This window comes from Staurois parvus, unplaced genomic scaffold, assembly GCF_062004578.1.
Source record: "Staurois parvus isolate SC_StPar_1 unplaced genomic scaffold, SC_StPar_1.0 ptg000362l, whole genome shotgun sequence".
Lineage (NCBI taxonomy): Eukaryota > Metazoa > Chordata > Amphibia > Anura > Ranidae > Staurois > Staurois parvus.
The window spans coordinates 2,804,787-2,824,783 of NW_028318158.1; the positions used below are offsets into that span (position 1 = coordinate 2,804,787).

The 19,997-nt window shown below is 42.0% G+C and overlaps 1 protein-coding gene across 1 annotated transcript in view; it reads left to right on the forward strand.

Moving 5' to 3' along the window:
* The window catches only part of IARS2 (isoleucyl-tRNA synthetase 2, mitochondrial), a 104,406-nt gene that overhangs the window by 45,708 nt on the left and 38,701 nt on the right, over positions 1-19,997 (forward strand). The window contains exons 13-14 of the mRNA XM_089685027.1: positions 13,099-13,201; positions 18,565-18,661. Of these exons, the coding sequence (XP_089541153.1) occupies positions 13,099-13,201; positions 18,565-18,661 (200 nt within the window). The remainder of the gene's footprint in view (positions 1-13,098; positions 13,202-18,564; positions 18,662-19,997) is intronic.

Genomic DNA, 19,997 nt, shown 5'->3' on the forward strand with positions numbered 1-19,997 from the left:
GTGTCAGTGGGAGGAATAGTGCCCCATCATTGGTGTCAGTGGGAGGAATAGTGCCCCATCATTAGTCAGTGGGAGGAATAGTGCCCCATCATTGGTGTCAGTGGGAGGAATAGTGTCCCATCATTAGTGTCAGTGGAAGGAATAGTGTCCCATCATTGGTGTCAGTGGGAGGAATAGTGCCCCATCATTGGTATCAGTGGGAGGAATAGTGCCCCATCATTGGTGTCAGTGGGAGGAATAGCGCCCCATCATTGGTATCAGTGGCAGGAATAGTGCCCCATCATTGGTGTCAGTGGGGAGAATAGTGCCCCATTATTGGTGTCAGTGGGGAGGAGGAATAGTGCCCCATTGTTGGTGTCAGTGGGGGAGGAATAGTGCCCCATCATTGGGAGGAATAGTGCCCCATCATTGGGAGGAATAGTGCCCCATCATTGGGAGGAATAGTGCCCCATCGTTGGTATCAGTGGGGAGGAATAGTGCCCCATCATTGGTATCAGTGGGAGGAATAGTGCCCCATCATTGGTATCAGTGGGAGGAATAGTGCCCCATCGTTGGTGTCAGTGGGGGAGGAATAGTGCCCCATCATTGGGAGGAATAGTGCCCCATCGTTGGTATCAGTGGGGAGAATAGTGCCCATCATTGGTATCAGTGGGAGGAATAGTGCCCCATCATTGGTGTCAGTGGGAGGAATAGTGCCCCATAATTGGTATCAGTGGGAGGAATAGTGTCCCATCGTTGGTATCAGTGGGAGGAATAGTGCCTCATCATTGGTATCAGTGGGAGGAATAGTGCCCCATCATTGGTGTCAGTGGGAGGAATAGTGCCCCATCGTTGGTGTCAGTGGGGGAGGAATAGTGCCCCATCGTTGGTGTCAGTGGAGGAGGAATAGTGCCCCATCATTGGTATCAGTGGGAGGAATAGTGCCCCATCATTGGTGTCAGTGGGAGGAATAGTGCCCCATCGTTGGTGTAAGTGGGGGAGGAATAGTGCCCCATCATTGGTATCAGTGGGGAGAATAGTGCCCCATCGTTTGTGTCAGTGGGGAGGAGGAATAGTGCCCCATCGTTGGTGTCAGTGGGGAGGAGGAATAGTGCCTCATCGTTGGTGTCAGTGGGGGAGGAACAGTGCCTCATCGTTGGTGTCAGTGGGGGAGGAACAGTGCCCCATCGTTGGTGTCAGTGGGGGAGAGGAACGGCTGCTCCTTCTTCCAGTTCGGCCGCTCGATTTTCGTGGGGCCGCTCGGCTACGCCTCCCCGCCGGTGATTGGTCGCCTGTGTGCCTTTCCAGTGCTGGCGCCCAATCACCGGTGAGGAGGCGGAGCCGAGCGGCCGCGTGACCATCGAGCGGCCGAACTGAAAGAAGGAGCAGCCGCGCTTCCTGGACCGGATTGTCGTGGGACTGGAGCCAGGTAAGGTACAGCAGCCCCTCTGCCCACCCCTGTATTTAGTGTCCGTTGGAGGAGGAGGGGGGGGCGGCGCCGCGCCGCCCCGCCCCTCGAAAAAGTGCCGCCCTGACACCGGCTCGCACCGGCGTATAAGACGACCCCCGACTTTTCAGAAGATTTTCAGGGGTTGAAAAGTCGTCTTATACGCCGGAAAATACGGTATTTCAGTTGTCGATGGACCTGGATGTGGACAGATATGGGAGGGCAGATATTGGTGGACACACATCTGCCTGCATTTGGCTACCCATTTAATCCACTTTTGATCCATGTAATCATAGGTAAAAAACAGACTGACAGACCTCCCATGTGGCCTTGCACATTTGGGGATCATCTAATATCTACCTTTCTGCCCTTTTGCTCCTGTGTGGCTGCTTCTTTTCCACTTTGTTGTCATGCAGATTCTGTTATTGCAACCCCAGAACACAAAGGCAGAGCATGGACACTGACCACACAGACCATGCAGAGAACACAGAGTCAAGGCAAAAACAAATCACATGCAGACAAAACATAGACAGACCATGCAGACAGGGCATACAGAGAATGCACAGGTAGAGCATATGCAGACAGCACACACAGATGAAGCAAACACAGAAAATGTACAGTTGGAAAGCACACAGCATGTCAAAAAATGGAGGATAGCTACATTGGTTATTATACTAGTAATTTGCGCTTCCTGCTTTGCAGTGCTGCACTATTTTGGTTGTGTTTACTGCTTCCCTTTCTCAGTGCATGTCTACACCTGGCCTGATGTACACTAGGGTGGGAATTAGAACGTTTTAGGAGTTGGAGCTGAATATGTCTGTTTGAATAAAATGCATTGGGATTGATTTACTAAAGTCAAAAAGGCTGTGTACTGCAAGAAGTGCACTAAAAGTGCAGTTGCTCTAGATCTGAGGGGAACATGCAAGGAAAATAAAAATAACTGCATTTTTGCTTGCACTTGATTGGATGAAGGAAGTCAGAGTTTCGCCTCATTTCAGAGCTTGTCCTGGGATCTAAAGCAAATGCACTTGCATGTGCACATGCAGTGCACAGCCTCTTTGCCTTTAGTAAATCAACTCATTTGTGTGTCAGAGACATTATCTTTTTGTTGCTTATCGGGGTGGCTGAGTGATTACAGTGCAATAGAAATAGTACAATAATTCAATCTAGTAAAGGCAGTCATGTAATCTAGGCAGTCCTGCCAGACAACATAGCCATAAGTTGCTATCCCTCCACAATGTAGTAGAGCCTGTTCGGCTCACGGTACTTGCCATCCCACTTGCAGTCTAAAGCTGGCCATAGATGGTTCGAATCTCAGCCGTGTCAGCAGGAACAGACAAGATTCGATCCATCTATGGAAAGGCTGAATGTACCCATGTCAGATTTTTTCCTGTAGCCACTAGCAGTAATCACTGTGTTCTCCCAGCATGGACAGCTCCCCTTGTCCCAGCCCCCCTTGGGGAGAACACAGTAGCTCCAGAGGAGGTATTCCCCCATCAACGGAACTGTTAGATAGGATAGTTGCAGGCTGTTTGGTAAGTTGAGCTTGGAATTTTTCTTTGTTGTTATTGTTTGACATGCGTCGCACATCCATGTGCTACTTAACCACTTCCCGACCGGCCGATGCATATAAACGGCCGGACGGTGGCACTACAGGGTCGGGTGGCCGTCTATAAACGGCCTCCCCGCATCCTGATTGTGCGCGCTCCCTGGGAGCGCGCAGCACCGCGATCCGGTGCCCGCTGTGTCCTCCGGACACAGTGAAACACCGATCGTCGGACGGGACCTCTGTACGAGGTCCCGATCATGTGATCACTGATTGGCCAATCAGTGATCACATGCAAAGTAGTAAGCAAGATGTCACTTGTGACATCATTGCTTACTACGTGTGAAATCTGTGAATGATCACAGAGGTCACATGGTACAAGCCTATTCACAACAGGCTTGTACCATGTGACAAGCTGTGACCAATCACAGCTCAGTCAGTACTTCTCAATGAGTGCATGAATGCACACAGAGAGAAAGAGAAATGATTGCTTTTACATCCTATATGGGTGTAAAAGCAATGTGTAAAAAAAAAAAAAAAAAAAAAAAAAAAATCTTCATCACCCCTACAAGTAGTACAGTGTCACCATGGTGACACTGTACTGCTAGGGTGACAGTATGTAAAAAAATAAAAAAAATTAATATAAAAATGTAAAAAAAAAATGTTTAAAAATTATAATTTTTGTTATAAACTAATTTGGATTTTTTTTTTTACTAAAAAGATAACGGAATAAATTTTGGCAAAGATTTATGATGAAATATTATTTATTTGCAAAATTTTCTAAAAAAAACACTTTTTTCAAAATTTTCGGACTTTTTCATTTACATAGCAAAAAAAATAAAAATCCCAGCGGTGAATAAATACCACCAAGAATAAAGCTTTATCTGTTTCAAAAAAATGGTAAAAAATTCATTTGGGTACAGCGTTGCATGACCGCGTAATTGTCATTCAAAGCGTGATAGCGCTGAAAGCTGAAAATTGCCCTGGTCAGGAAGGGGGTAAAAGTGTCCGGACTTGAAGTGGTTAAGGATTAATTCACACCTATGCAGGTTGTGTTTGAGCCATTTCTGCATTTCGTTTTGCACCTGCATTTTTGCTGTGTTTTTTAATTATTATAATTTAATTTTTTTTATTTTTCCTGTTACTATGCAGATTAAAAACATGGCAAAAACACAGAAAAAATGCATTACATGCTTTTCTGCATGTTTTCAATTGAAGTTTATAGAACCAAAAATGCAACTTTTTGCATTCAAAAAAGTCCCTGGTCCTTTCCAAAAAACGCACCGGGTGAAAACTCGGAGATGTGAACATGTTCCATAGGAATTCATGTTAAATGGGACTGTACTGCATTTCTGCGGAAAACGCTTAGGTGTGAACCTAGGGTAAGGCCAGTTATAGTTTGGGGCAGTTGCTGTTTGTTTGTATCCTCTATCTACACTGACTGTATTGATGGGGGGGAATCAAGTGATTTTCTTTCCTGCAGCCTGTGGCCAATCTGTGGCCTGTAAAAGTGTTTCTGTGCAGGAGAATATCAGAAGATAACGTAAAGATGAATTTGGGTACTTTCTACCAATTTTTTTAAAAATACATTGCTATTTTTTTATTTACTGCTTAAGTGGATGGTCTTTTGCCTAAAGTTCAGCTTTGATAATTGTTTCTTACAAGTGAATGTGTATCATAGAGATCTGATTTCAGGGTGCAGTTTACACACGCCATATAGTCGCTTTTACTTTAATAAATATTATCATGCACATTTACACAAATTTTGTACAAATGGTTTCAGTTAAGGGTCATGTAATCCCAGACACCTGCCCCAGCATTGACACCCATTCTTATGGATTCTTCCTCATTTCTATCCCAACAGTGTTGTTAGTTTAACAAAAAGGAACTCTGAGGTCACTCCTGGAAGCAACTCTGTTTATAAATGTACAGTTGTTCATCGTCCATTATGAGTGCACATGTTTGTACTGCGATTGTTCTGAAAAACTATCATTCAGCAGTTGAATTGTCTGACCTCATTCATTCCTGTGGTCAGCTTTGGCCACCGTGTTCCCTTTCCTCTTGTAGCTTTGTTCCTCTTTTATTCAAAAGCTCCCAAGGAACTACCGAGACCTCCAAATACTAATAACAAGCTTTTCTGAACCAGGGTTCCATGGAATTCTACAGTTCATTTTAAAGGTTGCTAGGTTCCTCGACTGTGGTTGATTTCCTCAGGTAATGCATAGTTCCAGCACTGAAGTGCCATTGGCATAGGACAGTTGTAGTGTGTGAGGGGGACATTTCTACTGACTACTGATTTTAAAGGGAGCCTACAATTTTCACTGTCTGTGTTTAAGTATTTGTATATCTACAACTGACAGATTATGCTAATGTACCATGAGCAACAGACCAAATTTCCCTGAGATCCTAAAATAATTCAGCGATTCTGCTGAGGTAAGGACATTTGAGAAAGGCTGTTAACAATGGCCTACAAGCATCTTACGATAACTATAGTTCTGTTGGTGAGGGTATCCAGAATATTGGCCTACAGAAATGACAGACACATGCATTTTTACTGGCTGTCAATTCATAGGTCATCTTCCTGGTTACCATTTTGAATAAAGTATGTGAAACTCATTGGGCAGTCCACTAAGCCATCATCTAGGGAAGTTGCTATTCCGGACTGTATGGTAGGACTTCAGTACATCTGAATAGTTAAATAGGAGGAATTATCTTGAAGAAGCTTACAAAAATATAATTGCATAATATTTTACATGGCCAAAACATGCTTTGGTGAGCAGGATCCTGGCAAAGTCGCCCCAGAGACTTCTCTATTTTCTCCAGGACACACCGAGAATCCTCTTCCTGGCTGGTCAGCAAGTGCCCATCAAAAGTAACAGCATCTCCACTGGAATCCTAACCAGTCCACATGGAGTTGCTGTTACACCTGATACACACTACAGGCATTCCCTCCTCACTTCCATGTCCCATTCTGCATTGAGTACTGAAGCCTCGTGTCACATTGCCAACATACCTGCAAAAAAAAGAGAAAAAAAAAAGCTATCAGAAGAATGTAGATTGCATGTGGTCTGTGACTCATACCCTGTACTAATGGCTTATTAATAACACATTTCAACAACACCCTCTTCTGCTGGAGCGAAAGTAGAGTTTACAGTCAAGATTGCATTAGCTGTGTATTTAGTAGCTAAGTGACTGAGCGCATTGCTTCTGCCAGGGTCTTATATGTGACCGGGTGGCAGCCCAGAGTTAAGTGACCAGCAAGCTGCCTGCCTCTGAGCTTGTTAAACATTAAGTGTTAACCTCTAGGGTGCCATAAGTCATAAAACGCTCGGATAGGCATAGCTATATCTATCGATAGATATGAAAATACAAAATATTATTTATTGCACTGTTTGTTTTTTAGATTTCTAAAATGTAGGTGCATTTTAATTTTTCTGGAACAAAAAGATAGTATCTACAAATATTTTTAAACATCTCTAAAAATAATAGATCAAATTACTCAGTTTTCCCTTTAATATTACATTCCATATTTTGTTAATTAAAAAACAAAAAACAAAAAACATTTTGCTTTTTTGCTAAAAACGTTTCCTAAAATACAACTTAAAGGGTCATTGCATCTGCATTACATGTGATGGGCAGAAACACATCCTGGCATTATAAATATGTTTTTAACTCCAATAACCTACCGTAATTTTAAAATTCTGCACCCCTTATGTGCTAAGTAATAGCCTTCATTCTCTTCTTGCATTCTTTATAATGTAGAATGGATGAAAAATTGGAACAGGAAACAGGAAAATTTAGATCCCATGTAATGGCTGTAGCATGGTAGCATGGTTGATGAATCTTAAATTTTTAAATTTGCTAAATGTTGTTTTGGATAAGCAAGAATCACAACTTCACTATCCGCATCACTATAGCAGACCCTTCAATGTGAACCTCTCTGCATGTTAGAAAAATATTCATCTCCTTAACCTCTCTTTACATTTCTAAATGAAAGCATCTGACATCCATACAAACCCTTCACAAGGCTCGTGCGATTTGTCCCGGGTGACTGTAATCAGCAAGGTGAAGAGAACTTTGCACCTGATGGAGCAGACTGTCTGCTGTAGACTAAAATGTTTTCTCTCATACGTTGTGGAACAAAGCAGGGACCTGAGCTTGTCGCATGATTTCCTACCTGTGTCACTCCGGCGTAGAGAGACGGTTGTAGTCTCAGGTGCTTTTGTTGAAATCCAGGAAGAGTTTCAGTCAAGAGCAGGAATGTTTTTTCATTGCTTAGCAGTTGCTGTAAGTCTGCCTCCAGGCCAGATAAGGCTCATCTTCTGCTATGATCAATATTCAAGTGATTGGCTGCTGTCACGAAGCTTATATTCTCCTGCGTACAAAGCCTGCAGAGTGAGGAAGCCGTCGACTGACACGTAATGCAAGCTCAGGCTGATAATGGTTTATAAGCTCAGGGCAAAGTTTTACAAGGGGGCCTTATCGTCTTTATGGACTCTGATACTAGGAGAGGAGCTGGCAGATTTCAGCCTGATAAGTTCCTAAGAAAGGAGCAAATGAGCCTTCCGTGTTTTTAATTTTTTTTTTATTTAATTGAAGGCTGGCTCTAAAATCAAGTAGTAAATTATTCAGAGAACTTGGTGTAAGAAGTAAGTATAGTATGCATTAGATGGAAATTATCATTTGGCTAAGTAAATCCAACTGGCAACATTAATTTGTGAGTTCATCATCGGTGCGGTGTTCTTCTGTACATCCTGGTCAGGGCTGCATTGACTGCCTGGCAGCCGTGGCATTGGCTGAGGACCATTTATTTTGGGTTGGATATTGAGGACATGTTCTAAGTGCCACAGGTACAAAGCAAATGCATAAAGCCCATTACGTTTAACAGTTCGCTACAATTTAGAGCTTCCTAATGAAGCGCCCAACTCCAGTCAATTTTTTTTTTTTGTAACGTGTTATAAGGTATTTGTACATTGGTTTTTAATACTGTCTGTGTCGCATTCTCACTTTTCCTGGTGTGTAACATGGACAAAAAGTGAGCAGAAGTCTGTCCAGGGAGGTCGCAGACAGGTATAGGACAGAAATAAAACCGGACAAGGGTTCTTGCATTTCCCCAGACTTCCTGAAACCAAACTTTGGCTGAAGCCCAGTAGATATAAAGTGGGTAAGAGCTAGGGCCTCTGTCGTAGCCTTTGGGCTTGCATTGATGACATCAGTTTCAGTCTCTTCAGAGGTCAGTAAGAATTCATTGACAAACACATTTGACCTGCTGTGGACTTCCTTCTAACTTGCTTTAGAATGGCTTCAGGTGGGCTTTGCATTCCTAAAGACCAGGGGCGGACTGACAACTCATGGGGCCCCCGGGCAAAAGGGGATCATGGGGCCCCTGTGTCCTTGCCCACACTCAAAAAAGCCTATGAAAAAGGTACCAGGGGCATCTCATGGGGCCCCCTACTGACCCCGGGCCCTCGGGCAGTGCCCGAGTTTCCAAATGGTCAGTCCGCCCCTGCTAAAGACATTTATGAGAATGCAAAACCCATTGTATACGAACAGAAGCCCATCAACAGAGACTCTTAGAACTTCTTTAAATTTTTATTCCATTCAGTGTCTTCATTGGGGAGGTTGTCCTTTGCTCCTGTCCTATTAACACCAGTACAAGAAATGGGAGGATGAGCTTATCCCCAGGACCGAAAGACACAGAGAAACTTGAATTCTAAATAAATTCTCTTACCCCTCCCATAGTATTTTTTTATCATGTACTTTGATTGCAATTTTGTTTTCCCATTAGAGAGAGATAGTACCACTGTACTTGTCACAGCCTGTCACCAGGGCAGGAATTGTGGTTAAAGTGAGGGCACACAGACAACATTAAAAAACCTTGTAGATATTTTAACCCTTTCCCAATACATTTTTTTAATGTTGAGCTTTAGGGACTAAAAACACCTTTGTGATTGGGTGCATTACAGTAACGTGCGTGTTAACACAACACGTTATGTATGTTGGTGCATATTGGTGCTATTAATTTAGAATGGCACCTCAATGCTTTAAGGCAATGCAGAACCAACACACGCATTCAAGTGCACTACAATGCCTGGTAACACATTACCATGAGTTGTGGGTTCTGTGTCGGAAAAATGCAGCATGTTCATTTTTTCGTTTGTTCCTGTGCAGCCCATTCTGTTCCATTGGCAGCCCATTAAAAAGGGAAAGGTGGCTTGAACTCAACACAAGTTAATGCATGGCACAACATGTGTGTGTTAACACAGCACATGACAGAAGTGTAAATGGAGCCCTAAATGATGGCCAAAAATAGGATAAAGTATTAACGTGACAAAATGCACGTGCGTTAGCTCAACACGTAGGATCAGGAAAGTGTAAGTGGCCTCTAAATAATAGCCATGAGGAGGGTTATGAAAGAAGCACTAAGTTTTTTTTAATGGTTAAGTAGCCTTATTACAAAAAAATTGAAAGGTTGTTTTCAGTGGAGAAAAACACTGCAGCCATGCGAGTTTGTTAGATTTCTCTGATGTAAGCTGCGCTACCTGTCTGCAATATTTGCTGAGCACAGTTTTTAAAGGGCATTGGGCAGTAGACTGCTTGTAAGACAGGCCATACATTATGCAGTTTCCTTTCCTTTAACCACAGGTTGAAGGAAAGAAATATCTTGATTCCCCCATCAACACAATCAGTGTAGATAGGGGAATCCCACCCATAGTGCTATTGTGTTCTGCTGGTGGGGAGCATTTCTGTGTGACAGAATACAATGATGGTGGCTATAACTGCCAGCAGTGATCATGTGAAACAAGACTCCATAGGCTGGTTGTGCTGAAGTTGATCAATGGACAACCAGCCTGCCAGTAAGAAGGATCGAAATTCGGACAGTTCCTGCTGAAGCAGCCAAATTTCGATCCGTGTTTAGCTGGCTTTAGTTGCTGGTCTGAAAAGATGAGAGCACAACAGAAAGTTAATAGCTTGTTATCCCTTCTTCCTGTAGTCAGATCTGGTGAATTAAGTTGTTATGGGGTTTGATTTGTTCTTGCCAGGTTTAAGACGTTTTATACAAAGGGCGTTAGCTTGGTTTGTGAACATGAACCTGTTTGTGCACTCACAGAATGGTGTAAAAGTGCAAGAATGCAGAGTTATTTTTGTGTCTGCCCACGTATGACACCACTCCTCATATTGCTTGCACTTTCTGTGCTTTTATTCTGGCAAAGTCACTTTAATTTTATGATTTCCGCCAATTTTTTTTTTTTATTTTAAGTGCCGGACAATTAAATCTGGCCAGTAATCATGGTTAATGATTAAAAGTTTAGCAAATATTTGTCAGTTATTTGTGCTCTGAATTGCATTATGGTTTCAGAGACTATGCGATATCAGTGAAGGGAATGAGCATTTGCATGCAACGGGTTAGTTTTATGGTAGGAAAGGGTAGTTCAGTTAATGGATAATGCAGATACATGATCTGAATGGAGCACAAAGAGTGCACAATGATGTCTTATGACAAGAGAAGGACAACTACAGCTAGTATTTCCAATGAGTCTCTATTAACTTTTATTACAGTATTTGCCCCTTTAAAATATTTGTTTGCAAGCGCCCCATTGTTGCCTACCACTATATCTAAGCTGCCTTCAGAAGTCTGGGGATGTTTTTGTTACCCTCTGACTGTTGAAGGCCGTCATACATGACTCGTTTTTTTCATGGAATTAATTCCCTCTTCCACTCTTACAGTGTGGATGGAGGAATCTCCACTGCTGGCTATTGTGTTCAGGCAGCTGCAGGAAAAGGATGCACTGCTCAGTCAATAGTTTTCCACCAGTTTCAGGCGATTTTTAATTCTACTTTTGTGGAGCCAGTTTGGCTGTCTATGGGGACCTGAATTATTAGCAGAAAACCCAGCCAAATATTACAGATTTCATTTTTTATTAAATAAGCAAGGCAAGTGTCAAGTATGAAAATGGTTATATAAGCTTGTGAAAGTATATATAAACGAAATCCCTAGAAGCCCGTTTACACCAACCCCTTCTGCTGGGCCTGGGTGTGTGTACTGGGAACACCTTGTGACCCATATATTTATGACTATATTGTGACCCATACTTTTCTGGGCAGGAAACTCTGCCAAGCAGTGACTGCGGTTAATCAGATGCAGCTACCATACAGGTATTCTAACAGATGCAGGAGCAGCAACTGTCACAATAAAATAGCCAGCAAGGGAGGTTCTTCCATCTGCACTGTTTAATGTGGATAGGGAAATTGATTGATTTCTCTTATTCAGTTCGCAAAGCAGAAAAATAGAACTCCTAAAGCAGGCCATAGATAATGAATAGTTTTTTGGGTGTTTTTTTTTCATCCAGCCAGCATGCTGAATAATAATAATGAAAAAAAAAACGATTTCTCCACACAAATAAGATGGATGAATGAATCCCTCCCCTCTAGGCACTGTATTTTGATAGCGGGACTCAGAATACACAGATCAGTAGTTGCATCTGATTGGCTGCAGCCGCTGATCAACAAAAGTTCTCAGATTTGTTCATTCAACAATAGGGTTGGCCACACATTTATCAAAATTTGGTTGGTCCCTGACAAAGTATATATATATATATATATATATATATATATATATATATATATATATATATAATTATTTTTTTTTTTTTTAATGGGAAGCGGGTGACTAGTTTTGAGGTGTTCCCACATCCTCTCCAACCGCCTAGGCCATCGGTGGGGCAATTTGGTCCCCTGTTCCCACAGCCTCTTGGGACACGTCACAGGTCCCAAGAGGCTGTGGAACCATTAGTAGGGCCCAGCGCAGTTCATGCATGCACAGTAAGGGCCAGCTGTTAAGCCACAAGGCGAAGAACTGGTCCAGGTGAGGACAGCGCTGGATTCTTGGGCAGGTAAGTGTGTGTTTTCTAAAGTCAGCAGTAACTATATTTAAAATTTTTTGTTTTAATTTTTTGTTGCCAGAGTGAATATCTTTTTTAAGAATGCATGTCTTGCCATAGTAATATATTTGCTGCAGAAGTATGCTCCAGTGCTGCACTCTGTACTCCAAATACCAGACTCGGGGTTGGACTCACACATTTGTTGCAAATGACTTTCAAATAAGTTAGAAGTGCTGCCTGGTTCATTCTGCTCCTTGATAATTCACTTAGTTTTGTCAAGAGATTGCCGACTCCACAGTTGGCTCTGTGTCTTTCTCATTGCCTTGTCCTCAGAATGATCTCATTACTGGTTACCCTTTCCCCTCTGCAGTTTATCAGTGTAGAGACAATCATTGCCTGGGCATATTATATTATGTTTATTCTGCGCTATCTGTATTGATCTGCCTTTGTTCCTTGGTCTTCCAAAGGTGAAGTTTGTCCCTTTGATGACTAGATGGTGTTCACAAGAATAAACTGACCTTGTAATTACTTGACTAGTTTAAACTGACAGAAGTGTGCTGAAATCATGATAGTACTGAGGGTTTTTTTCGATGTGTGATATCCATTCTGCTTTTTGGGAGCAAGGAACCAAAAATAATTACAGGAACCATATAGGCAATTGTGTCCTGTCTCTTTTTGAGAGTTTATAAAGGAACCAGAACACATACCCAGATGATTATTCTCTGTGTAATAATTGCTGGATATATATATTTGGCTTGTAACTATTGCATCCCCACATTAAGCAAAAATGAAACACAAATTAGTGCTGACTTTTTTGGTATGCACATATACTACTACCCTTTCTCCAGTCATATTTCCATCATACAGGCAGACCATCTTAACCTTCTGTAGATCTAAACCCAATCACTAAAATGTCATATAATCTAAAAAATTTAATTGTAAAAGTCATTTTTAGTATTTTTTTTTTTTTTTATATCCTGCATCACTTTTTGAATCTTTCAGAGGGGAAATGAGGGCAGATTAAAAGGTGCTCTACTCCTTCCCTGTTTTATGAAAAACTAAAAAAAAAAAAGTTTTGGCTTCAAATTTACTGTAAATAATTGCTATAAATGTTTCTCAGCTTTATGTAGGAAATACTATTGATACTAATAGAAGTAATGATTTTAAAATGCGGCAATAAGTGGTATAAGTGACATACCTCATCTCTTGTACTTCAAGGTGCTCTCTCTTTTGTTCCTTTCTAGGCACAGCATTGGGCATATCGTGAAACTGGTGAAGCAGCATGGTAGTGATGTATGGTGGACACACCCTATAGAAGAATTACTTCCAAAAGCCATACTTAAACAGGTACCCTCACTGGCAGGGTAAAGGAGCACTCAGTAAACCTCAGCAAGTACCAACTTTGTTGTGCCTGGCTGTTAATTGACAGATAATTTACATGGGGGTGGGGTTTTTTTTTTTGTAACTTGCCAACTTACTATACCACAATTTATTTTGTTAATAAATGTGCTGCAATGAAATAGAATCTGTACATTTTTTACAGGTAAATAAATGTGCATTTATTTTTTTTACATTGAAGCCTGCAAAGCATTGCACCTGCGATTAACAGATTGCGGGTGCAATGACAGGCTTTTGCAGACTCTCCATACACTGTCTGCCCATACTTCCCTTATGGGCAGGCAGTTACTGAATTGCAGGAAGAATCAATGAACTGTGAGAGTGCTCACCAGCGCTCTCACAGTTCATTGAGAGTGGCTGAGTAGTTCTTTCATTCACAGAACTCTTTTCAAATTGTGACAGTGGGCGCAGGGAGAAGATCCACTGCCTGCTGTCACAGGGAGTAGGGACATCATGTGGAGAGGAGGCAGAAGCTGGAACATGTTACACGTTCCACCCTAAATATGGATGTAACATGTTCCCAAGGTGAATTTAGCTTTGAAAAGAAAATGATTGTGTTTTTTCAGTTTGAAAGTTGTGGACTGAAACTTTATTTTGTGTAAACCCTGAAAACGTGTAAGGTTATAGGAATTCAGTGGGTGTTTAAATTTTCCACTATACTTCCAAATATATACTTACTGAAGTGAAACCAGTTTTGTGGCCAAGAGAGACCAGAGCAGTATGAAGCCAAGTCGTTATGAACCAAAACCCATTAACACTTCAGCTTCTTAAATCTAAGCTGCAAACCAATTCAAGCTTTTCTTTAAGCAAAATGGTATTCTACTGAGTACTGAATAGGTACCTGATAAAGAGGCCACTGGGTATCCTATGTGAGAAAACATCTGAAAGCAGTGTTTCAGGGTGGTTTCAGTAGTTTGCTTGTAACAGAGTGCCTATTTTATACTTCTTAATTGTACATTACAGGACGCAAATAACTTCATATTCATGACTACATGGGTTGCTGCCACTTTCAGGTGAATGGACACTGGCCAAAAAAAGTCAGGAATCTCCACTGAGGCATAACACCTCCCATCCCAGCTAAGCCTCAGTTTCTAGCTAGTGTCCTTAGGTAATTGATGATCATGCAGTTGTCTCACTGAAGATCTCCTTTCGTGGGCTTTAGTTCCATGCTTTCTGGCCTGTTCCAAACACACCTATTGGGTCAGTGGAGGGCTTCATCTGGATCGGTTGCTACAGCCAGTAGTTCAATATGGAATCTACCCGGACCCCGCTTGCAAGTGTGTGGAGGTCAACACTTGATCTTGTGGGCAGTGACCTTCACGGTAATTTTACCAGGTGGCCTCACTGGCATTGCGCTCTGCTGATTCATGGCAGTGATCCCCGGAGTCCCTGAAAGCCCTGCAGCTTGAACTGGTGAATGAAATGTAATCCTTGAATGAAGGATGGGTGGATGACTGAAAGGTCTGACCCTTCTATTTATAGATCTTGTTTCATTTATAGAAGCTGTAGTACTGACTTCTGTGAATGGAGGAGCTGGGGAGAATTGGCAGGCATTGTTGAGCACTCTTGATGAGTACAAATGACAGCATCCTCAGTTCTATTAACCCTGGCAGTGATGGGGGTGGGGTAGGGTGGTAGAGGATTGATGGAGGTAAATTTCAAGGAAATCAGGAGCCATCAGGACAAGGAACACAGAGCATTAATATTATGTCATGTCTCTTGTGCTGATTTTTATGTTTTATTTTGACTATACTTAAGCTTTAAATTCACAATTGACAAGAGATTAGAGGCCGTCTTTAAGGCATGCTCTCTGGTAAGAGTTGCTATGGAGTATGCAGTATTGAATTTCTTAGTGGATGCCTTGGAAGATCCCATGCGGCATCTTTCATGGTTAGGCACTGTGTCTGTCAACATAAGAAGGATCTTATGACTCAAGTGTTGGTCAGCAGAACATCTCTGCAAAAAGCAGACCATCCTTGAATGACTTTAAAGGTAAATGTGGGGAAAAGCACATTCTTAATCTTACTCTTACACTGGTCTGCCTACTATTTGGGTCTCCCAGTCAGGGTGTAGTCAGGCAATGCCACAGCTGTGGCATACATCAGCCATCAAGGAGGGTAAAGAAGTCACAGGATTCAGGAAGAAGCAGACCTGATCTTGTCTTGGTCAGAACCTCTTGTTCCACCCCTCTCCACCTTGCATAGTTCCACCATGGAAAATTGGTAGGTGAACGTCAGCACACCTGGAGGGGGTTCTCAGAATTTTGTCTGCGGTGGAGGGACATCAGATGTGGATATTTTGACATCCAGATTCGCTAACAAACTGGACAGGGCTGTGTCCCAAACTTAGGGATCCTCAGGTGTTTGCAGCAGATGTCCTGGTGATGTCTTTGTATCAGTTTTCCTTGATTGATTCCTTCCCTCCACTGCAGTTTATTTCTCTCCTGTTGCACAGGAAAAAGGTAGAAGGCATTCTGATGTTTCTGATAGCACCTGCTTGGCTAAGAAGAATGCTGTATGTAGATATTGTGCCGCTCTAGGTAGATGAAATGTGGACTATTCCAAATCTGCCAGATTTACATCTGGCTGAAAAAAGACAAAAGCCCATCCAGTTCAACCATAACAAAAAAAAAGAAGTTATAATCCTACACCAACAATTGATCCAGAGGAACGCAAAAATCCAGCAAAGCATGATCCAATTTGCTCCTACAGGGGAAAAAATTATTTCTGATTCCCCGAGAGGCAATAGGATATTTTCTGGATCAACTTTACCTATAAATGTTAGTATCCAGTTATATTCTGTGCATCCAAGAAAGAATCCAAGCCTTTTTTAAAGCAATCCAAAGAGCCAACTCTTGAGGGAATCTATTCCACATTTTCACAGCTCTCACTGTGAAGAAACCTTTCCATGTTTGGAGATTAAATTTCTTTTCCTCCAGACGTAAAGGGTGCCCCCTTGTCCTCTGTGATGACCTCAGGGTGAATAACTCAACACTGAGTTCACTGTATGAACCACTGATGTATTTATACATGTTGATCATATCCCCCCTTAATCTCCTCTTCTCAAGAGAGAATATATTCAGTTCCTCTAATCTTTCCTCTTAGCTGAGTTCCTCCATGCCTCTATCAGTTTGGTTGCCCTTCTTTGTTCTTACTCAAGTTCCCCAATGTTCTTTTTGTGAATTGGTGCCCAAAACTGAACTGCATATTCCAGATGAGGTCTTACTAATGATTTGTAGCGGGGTAAAATGATCTCTCTCTCTCTCTCTCTCTCCCTCTCTCCCCCTCTCTCCCTCTCCTCTTTTAATACCAGAGAGGATTTTGCTTGCTTTAGAAACCGCAGCTTGGCATTGCATGCCATTATTAAGCTTGTGATCTAAACAGTGCATTGAGGTCGGCTTGTAAGTTGGCGACATCCTGTAAGGACGTTATTCCACTGCACAGCTTGGTGTTATCTGCAAAGACGGAAATTGTATTTTTAATCCCAGACCCTATATCATTTATAAATATATTAAAAAGTAAGGGTCCCAACACTGAACCTTGGGGTACACCACTGGTGACCCTAGACCATTCAGAGTGTGAATCATTAACCACTACTCTCTGAATTCGGTCTTTTAGCCAGTTTTCTATCCATTTACATATGTTTTTTTCCAAGCCTGTAGACTTTACCTTACACATTAGTCGTGTGTGGGGAACTGTGTCAAATGCTTTTGCAAAATCCAAGTATATTCTGTCCACCGCCACCCCTCTGTCCAAGGTTTTGCTCACCTCCTCATAAAAACAAATCGGATTTGTTTGACAAATTCTGTCTTTCATGAATCCATGCTGTCTGTTACTTAAAATATTTTTTTTCAGCAAGAACTCATCGATGTCTTTTTATTAAACTCTCCAGTATCTTCCCAACTACAGAAGTTAAGCTATTAGGTCTATAATTACTTGGTAAAAATTTTGACCCCTTTTTAAATATTGGCACCACATTGGCCTTGTGCCAATCCAGTGGTACTATGCCAGCCATTAAAGTGTCCCTAAAAATTAGAAAAAATGGCTTTGAAATGACAGAGCTTAATTCTTTATGGACCCGTGGGTGTATGCCATCCGGTCCAGGTGCTTTATTCACCTTTATTAATTGCTGTAGCATAGTCTGATCTGCCATTGTGCTTTATAGTAGTCATTGGCTTTGACAGCATGGCTGTTAAAGCCAAAGTCCTGAGTGATGGGGTGTTTATGACTGTAGGTAATTGACCTCCAGAAAAGTGTAGCACCATACAAGGGAAACCTTTTTCACCAGGTATGAGGCTAGTATTTCAACAGTATTGTGGCTCTTATTTTGGCTTTACTTCAGTCTGGTGTGGAGATGTCTCTGACTTTGCGTACCATTAAGGATCAGATCTTAGCCTTGACTGCTCTGTTTCAGAGACCTTTCGCAATACATTATATGGTAAAAGTCTTTGTACAGGGTGTCACACGGGTTGTTCCACCTATGCGGCTTCTCTTGTCCTTAACCTAAACATCGGAAGGAGAAGGTGCTTAACACTTTGTAGCTATTCAGATTTATCTGAAGTCAACAGCTTCAACAGTCTGATTTCTGTGTGTTCCCCATTTTTCTCAGGCTGCTTCTCAATACACTACTTTTTGGTGGATTATTCAGCTCATTTCTGAGACCTATGATATTACAGGAAAGGTTCCTGATCAAGGCCCATTTCACAAGGGGTGTCAGTGCCTCTTGGGCTGTTTAGCATTGAACTTCTGTCATTCAAGTTTGGAAAGCTGCTACATGGTCTTCTCTTCACACGTTCACTGCAAAGTTCTACCAGGTTGATGTTTATGCCTCTTTGGACACCAATTTTGGGCAAAAGTTATTGCAGATGGCTTTGTAGTGAGGTTTCCCCCATGTTCTGTTTTGGACGTATTGGCCTTCTAGCTGTGTTGCCAACCCCTCGTGTGCAGTGCTTTGGGACATCCCAATTAGTCATGAATATGAGGTCCTCTGTGTCCTGTGATGTAAGATTTAATAAATTAGGCATTTTGGTTTGCATGTAAAATCCTTTTCTTGGAATACATCACAGGACACAGAGATCCCTCCTGTTTTGTCTGTTCCTCATTGCTTGCTAGAAAACCAAGGCTTAGCTGAGCTGGGAGGGGCTATGCTTGGGTGGGGATTCCTGCCTTATTTTTTGGCCAGTGTCCATTCTCTTGAAGGTGGCAGTATAACCCAAGTAGTCACGAATATAAAGTCCTCTGTATCCTGTGATGTACTCCAAGAAAACGATTTTACAGGTAAATCAAAGATCCTAATTTTACATCTTTTATCAGGCAGGTAGCAGTGCTGAAGTGTTGGAGTTTGAGCCTGGACGGGATGTTTTGGACATTTGGTTCGACAGTGGAACATCATGGGCGTGTGTGTTGGAAGGTATGAGATTCTTATAATCAGGCAGACCTCTAGAGCCAGGTAGTTGAAAAAAGCAAATGTTGTATGGTTGAAAACATCACTTGTGATTATCAGACTGTGTAGATGTGTAAAAAAAAATAAAATAAAATTAGTGGTTCTAGGTGTCCTTGTACAAAGAGATTTTATGGCCATCGTTCCGTTAATCCAACGCTGTCAATTAATGAGCAAAATAAACTTTGTTTATTGGAACAGAACTGAAGTTCTTTTAATAAGCAACCAATCCGATTACATTTTCAGTTCCTAAGGAAACCGAATGCCAAAGAGGAACTCAATTTTTTTTAAAACCTCTGAAAGGCAAGGTTTTATGACAAAAGTAATCCTGTTGGTGTCTTCTGTCATAAATGCTTCTTCCAGGCTGGCTTTGGTAATGTATACTGAGCTGCGCATGCGTGCAGTACATTTATGACACAGCTCTGCTACAATAAAGTAACTCCCATGCACATATGCAGGAGTGACATCATCATGGCCCAGCCATTAATTTTTTAACTTTTTTTTTATTTTTAAGCTCTCATAGTCTAAAATATACATGGTTTAACACCCCCAACCGCAAGTATATTAGTCCTTAAATCCCTTAAGCACAATATGACAAATGCTTACATTGCTGGTTCACAGATCATTTATCTCATGGACAAAATGTCTTTGGTTTAAAGTTTTACCTCAGATGAAATTCTGGCCTACTTACGGTTTTCTGTCAGTGCAGTGCGCTGGGTTCTGGGGTTGGACTCGCAGAACTCGCTTGCAAGAAGCATATACTCTGCATGGCCATTGAGGGACAACATCTCTATGGGTCTCTATTGGATTCTGTAATTAAGGATTCTGTGGGGGGTAAGAGTACCCACCTTCTCCAGTGGATGAAGCCTAAAGAGCAAGCTTACAAGTCCTCTACTACGTCCCAGAAGCACCCTTTTCACGTCACACTTGCTCTCTGACATATCCGTTAAAAAGCCCTTCTTGATGTGTCCCAGGGTTACAAGCTCGAGTTTTTTTCCCTGCCTCTTTCTCGTTTTCTCACCTTCAATATTCCATTGTCTCCTCAGTGCCTGGCCAATTTCCTTTATTTATATGCTTTGCTCTTGAGACAAGGAGTCATTGCCCCAGCCCCTGCTATGGAATGTTTTCAAGGGTTGTACTCTTGAAATTCTCTTCACTGAACCCAAGCCCAAAAGGCATATTCACTTCATTCTGGAACCCACATTCGTATCCAAATATTCTAGGTGGAATTAACAAGATGTATTATTGATTCTCAAGGGGGCTTTCTGGTCTCCAGGGACATAAAGGATGAAGGGTGCATCAGCAC